We start from the raw sequence: 5,463 nt of genomic DNA, 5'->3' as shown, positions 1-5,463 counted from the left end.
TCTTTCTTTGCGTGCACATTTGGGCGGCATTATGCAAATATTTCCACATAGTGAGGTAGATATGTGGGGGCGTGTTAGAACGAGCCGTTTTAGGGGGGCGTAGCAGAGTCTTAACTTTGATAAAGTATATCTCTGGTTTTGAGACTTTAGTCTTTGCAACTTCAGGGATCTTATCTATGCACAATCAGCTTGTAACACTCCAAAGAGAAAGTAAAACTTGAAATCGCATCACATGACCCCTTTAATATTATCATTTCTATCTGTTTAGTATTGATGATCAGTTCTATAAAATAGCATACATTTTTTTTCATTAAAATTATTTTTGTTTAATGTCTTAACTGCTATGAATGAATAACAAATAAATTAATTCAGGAATACATTTTGTGATTGTGTAATTTTTGAATAACAAACCATGGGGCCGTGTTTTTTTTCTATCTATCAAAAAATGTAGCACTTTTTTATATCAAATAAAAAATTTTATCAAATTTTGTAAGATTGTATACATTTTCTTCTAAACTTATTTAGCTATTCATGATTATTCCCTTTTTATTTGCATATTTTAATGTATTTATTGACTTAATTTTATTTATTTAGTTCATTTTTGATTTTGGCAGAGATGTCACTCCATAATTAAACATTCTCAGTACAAGATGTTACTTTGGTCATGGCAGTGTTGTGCAGGGTGTTATTGTATTGAAGAAAAAAAAAAATATATATATATATAAATATTAGATGAAAATTAGAAATGTTGCCTTGGCAACAAACTGAAATAAGCTTAAGTACTACAATTACTAAAACCAATAAAAATTTAAGATAGAAATATAAAAAAATAACAAAAGCACATAATAAAAAATCAAATGCTTTTAAGCATGTCTTACATGTCTTTTAAATTATAATTCAATTTACAACTAATAAAATAAAATTATGTATATATATATATTTATTTATTTAAAACAACTATAACAAAAATAATTCGGGATTGCATTTTGTGAGTTACAATTTGTTAATTTATTTTTATTTATTTTTCACAAAATGTGGTATTGTAGGCCTACTTTTTCTAAACCTTTTTTAAATATTCCGTAATTTATTGTTTATTTATTGACATATTTGAATGTTTTGAATTTATTAAAAATGTTCATGTTGGTATTGGATTTTCTAGAGTTGTCACTTATAAACTGTGAGTGTCAGAGATGTTAATTGGTCGTGACTCGTGGCGGAGCGTGTGACACAGGAGGTGATAAATGCGACGGCGGTCGCGGGGATTGGCTGCAGTCTTGCAGGCCGCACATCGACAGAGAGAGCACTGGAGGATCCTCAATCAACAGCATGGGCAAAGTGCACTTTTATGCCGTCTGGTCTTTACGTGAAGCACCTCGACAATTTATACGGTGGGCGCTTTCATTTGAGCTAAAGTTACTTCACCGTATGACCTGATATTAGGCCTATTGTTTTACTTAACCAAACATGTAAGAGTTTGTTGTCACACTTTCAAGGAATGAGTGTGTCTCAGGATAGAAATCTCTTGGCTACGAAAAAGTAGCTGAACATTGCCATCATTATTGCCAAAGAAAAACATGCTGATTAATGACATTGGTTTGAGGAGAATATGTGCTTTTGTTTGTTTTATGTGTATGTATTTTTGTTTGTCAGTTTTTGTGTTTTTATTTGAAATCCTATCTAATGTATATAAAAAAAGGTTATCATACACTAAGACTAAGGACATTTTCTGCTAAATTGCAAAAAAAATTAGAAAGTTGCAGTAAAAATTAAAAATGCAAGAAACAAACCTATCAAACCACTGATGTGACCATAGACTGTAAACTGAAATTGTAACTCATGAATTATATGAAATATATAATACAGCTTGTCCTAACCTTATATTTTTGAGAAATACTCTTGATCAAAGTCAAAGTACAACCTTTCAGAGTAAATTCTACCTTAATATTATATACCCTTTTTTAAATGTATGCCAGTGTAGTCCATGGTGGCCATGTGTTTAGTGCATTGTCATAAAATGTACAACAGTTCTTAACATGGTTTTTGAGTAAACGAGCATTTACACAATCAAATAATATAGTTGTCGATCTTGCCCTTGTGACCACTTCCCTGTGTGACAATGTTTTTTGGGTTCCTCTGATTTACCTCACGTAGAAATGTCAACCGTACAACGTACCAGGTTCAGATGCCGTTACCTTTACCGAAGCAGCTGATAGTGTTTGGTTTAGGGGAATGGTCATGCTTCTCCAGTGATACGGAGATCTCTGTGGAGGTTCTGCTGGGTCCAGAGGTCAAGTCACAGGTCATCGGGACTCTTTCACCTCACTCCAGGCAAGTGCACTGAATCTTATGATTACAGCACTGCCCTGCAGTAAATCATTTGGTCTGAATTCATGCAGATTGGCAGTTAACTAAAATTATTACAGTTGTAATTAAAATAAAATTACTTAAATAATATAAATATTAAATGGAAAAACTGGTACTTAAAATGAAAACTGGAAATGCCTTGGCAACTAACAAAAATAACTTTTAGTCCTAAAACTGAAATAAAAATGAATTAAAGCTATATAGAAATATATATAAAAAACAAACTAATAAAATTGACTTGAATTGATTAAAATGTAAACTGAAATTTAAATGAAAACTAAATATAAAAATAAAAGCCAATATAAAAAAGTACTATAACAGCGCATAAATAATACACGGATCCTGATGAACATTTAAATAAAGACACTAACACTATGACTTTAAATACAATAGATAGCAATTTGCAGCTGTATCAAATAGCACTTAAACAGTTCCAGAAAGCCAAGTATATGTATAGTTGTCTTAATTAACAAACAAATCACCAGTAAGTCAAACCCATATTTATAAAATTAATTCAATAAATGAGACTTGGATGTTCCCTAGATTAAATTTAAGGCCTAGGGCGGCACGATTAATCGAATGCGATTGTCATGCGCATTTTGTTAAACTGATCACAGAACCGTGCTTCACTGAAAGATACACATGACAATCACAGCTTCTGCCGAATCGCGATCTCGATTCCATTTCGATTTATCATGCAGCCCTCTTTCTGTGAAGGTGTCTGATTTGGCAAGGAGTTTGGACTCCTGAGCTTCTCGCTGAAGCCACACAGAGAGGCAGGAGAGGAGTTTACGCTAAAGTCATGCTCAGCATCCGTGGACAGGTATTTAAACATAACATTATGTCCTCAAACTTCTCTCACAAATAAGTGGCATATGTACAGTATGCCTTGTTTTGAATAATTTTAACTTTCTTGTCCGTCACAAACTTCTGAATCTTTGTAGGTGAGATCCAGCTTAATCAGCAGCACTCCACGAATAACAAGGAAACGTCTAGCGCTGAACCACTCCTCCAATCCGTCCAGCACACTTCTCAGCAGCGGAGAGAGTCATGATGTGAGGCACGCTTTGCTTATGACTTCAGGGAAATGATCTGTTCTTTGTTCTTCAGTGGCCACAAGGTCATTTCTAACTTAAAAGGATAGTTCACCCAAAAATGTCAATTCTGTTATTATTTATTCTGTCTCAAGTTGTTCCAGACCTGTATGAATTTCTTTCTTTCTGCTGAACACAACAGAAGATATTTTGAAGAAATTCGGTAACCAAACAGTCGATGGACCCCATTGACTTCCATAGTATAGAAAATCTAAACAAAAGTCAAAGGGGTCCATCGACTGGCTGAGTAAATAATGAGAGTAAATGATGACAATTGTTTGGGTGAACGCTCCCTTTAACTAGTCATAAGATTTTTCCGAATTCTAGACATAAGGTTTATGAGATGCCTTAAGGCAGGGGTGCCCAACCCTGTTCCTAGAGATCTACCTTCCTGCAGACTTCAGTTCCAACCCTGATCAAACACACCTGTCTGTAATTATCAAGTGTTACTTCAGATCCTAATTAGTTGGTTCAGTTGTGTTTGATGAGGGTTGGAGCTGAACTCTGCAGGAAGGTAGATCTCCAGGTGTGCGGTTTGCATTACACAAGACAGAACTGCTCTAACCTGATGAAGAGACAAAGTTTGTTTTGTGAATGATCTGATCTTAAAATTCATCACTGGTTTAGTTATTACTCAAATATAGTTATTATTAAATATTCAGATTTGGTTTGTTTTAGTCTTAGTCTCATAACTTAGTCTCAGTGGAAAAACAGAATGCATCAATACTAGCAATTCTGTTTTCACTTACATTAGAAACTAGAGCTGGGCGATAGATGGTAAATATTTACAATGTACTAATTAATATTATTAAAACAATACAATAAATGGGTTGTTGACATATATATACCGTGCATGTGTGGTGTAACAGCAAAATTTAGAAAACAGTAATTAATAATGGAGAAATTAATAATTAATTTCTTGTTAATAATTGTTAATAATATACAAATAGCATAAGAGAGATTTTTCTTCATTGTTAGTTTTTTTTCCTAAATTTTTTCTGTCACACCATAGGACACATTTACGGTATATTTGCCAACTACCCATATATATATATATTTTATTTTATAATTTATTTATTATTCTCAGACTGCCCATCAAAGCGCTAATTATCAAGTGTTACTTCAGATCCTAATTAGTTGGTTCAGTTGTGTTTGATGAGGGTTGGAGCTGAACTCTGCAGGAAGGTAGATCTCCAGGAACAGGGTTGGGCACCCCTGCCTTAAGACATGGCTTGTGATGACGTGAATGCACAAAAAAATGACTTCTCCTTACGTCTTCATGAAGATCACCCAGAGATCTCCTCCCGAGGGAAGCGTCAGCTATGCAGAGCTGGGCAAAAGTAAAACAGAGACAGGAGAAATCACTCTGCTTCAGGGTGTGTGGCAGATGGTAAGGAGTCGTTAGTTCTTCAGCAAGCAGATTGATCTCCAGGCATCAAGAGTGTCTCAAACTTACTGTGTTTTTTGTGTGGTTTTTGAAGGACAAAACTCCAAGACGCTCCATTATAGGAATAAAGGGATATATTTGGAGTTCTGAAGATCCAGAAAGCCCTCAGAATCCAAACCGAGTTTCAAGCCCAAAGAAGCGCAAACTGTGTAAAATGTCTGCAGTAGATTTAGAGGACGAGATGGCCGTCAAACGTGTGAAGAGCTGCAGGGCTGGTAAAGGCTCATTCATCTACACCGATTAAACATGATAAATGTTTCTTTACATGCTTGAAATCTGAATGTTACCTCTGATTAAACTATTGTCATAGTTGCAGAATTTGTTATTGATATAACTGTGGAAATATTGATAGCATAGTTTATTTTTTATAATAAACTATTAATTCTTTTGGATCAAAATGTTTGAACCCGAATGTTTGTAATATTTTAATGTAATAATAATAATTATAAAGTCTGTTTGAAAAGGAAATTTGCATTTATCCTTTGTTTAGCTGTCAGTAATTATTACTGGTGTTTGCCAAGGCAAGCATCACTATTACTATTTTTATCTTTTTTTTTT

At 34.1% G+C, this 5,463-nt stretch overlaps 1 protein-coding gene across 1 annotated transcript in view; it reads left to right on the top strand.

The window, feature by feature from the left end:
• The first annotated feature begins 1,213 nt into the window (after positions 1 to 1,213).
• Positions 1,214 to 5,463, top strand: part of LOC107664468 (uncharacterized) — a 7,998-nt gene continuing 3,748 nt past the window's right edge. The window contains exons 1-6 of the mRNA XM_016455042.1: positions 1,214 to 1,388; positions 2,152 to 2,328; positions 3,082 to 3,187; positions 3,309 to 3,419; positions 4,744 to 4,848; positions 4,940 to 5,120. Of these exons, the coding sequence (XP_016310528.1) occupies positions 1,327 to 1,388; positions 2,152 to 2,328; positions 3,082 to 3,187; positions 3,309 to 3,419; positions 4,744 to 4,848; positions 4,940 to 5,120 (742 nt within the window). The 5' untranslated portion in view covers positions 1,214 to 1,326. The remainder of the gene's footprint in view (positions 1,389 to 2,151; positions 2,329 to 3,081; positions 3,188 to 3,308; positions 3,420 to 4,743; positions 4,849 to 4,939; positions 5,121 to 5,463) is intronic.

Source organism: Sinocyclocheilus anshuiensis, unplaced genomic scaffold (genome assembly GCF_001515605.1).
Source record: "Sinocyclocheilus anshuiensis isolate Anshui unplaced genomic scaffold, SAMN03320099.WGS_v1.1 scaffold167, whole genome shotgun sequence".
NCBI classification, from domain to species: Eukaryota; Metazoa; Chordata; class Actinopteri; order Cypriniformes; family Cyprinidae; genus Sinocyclocheilus; species Sinocyclocheilus anshuiensis.
This window is presented reverse-complemented; position numbering and strand designations above follow the sequence as displayed.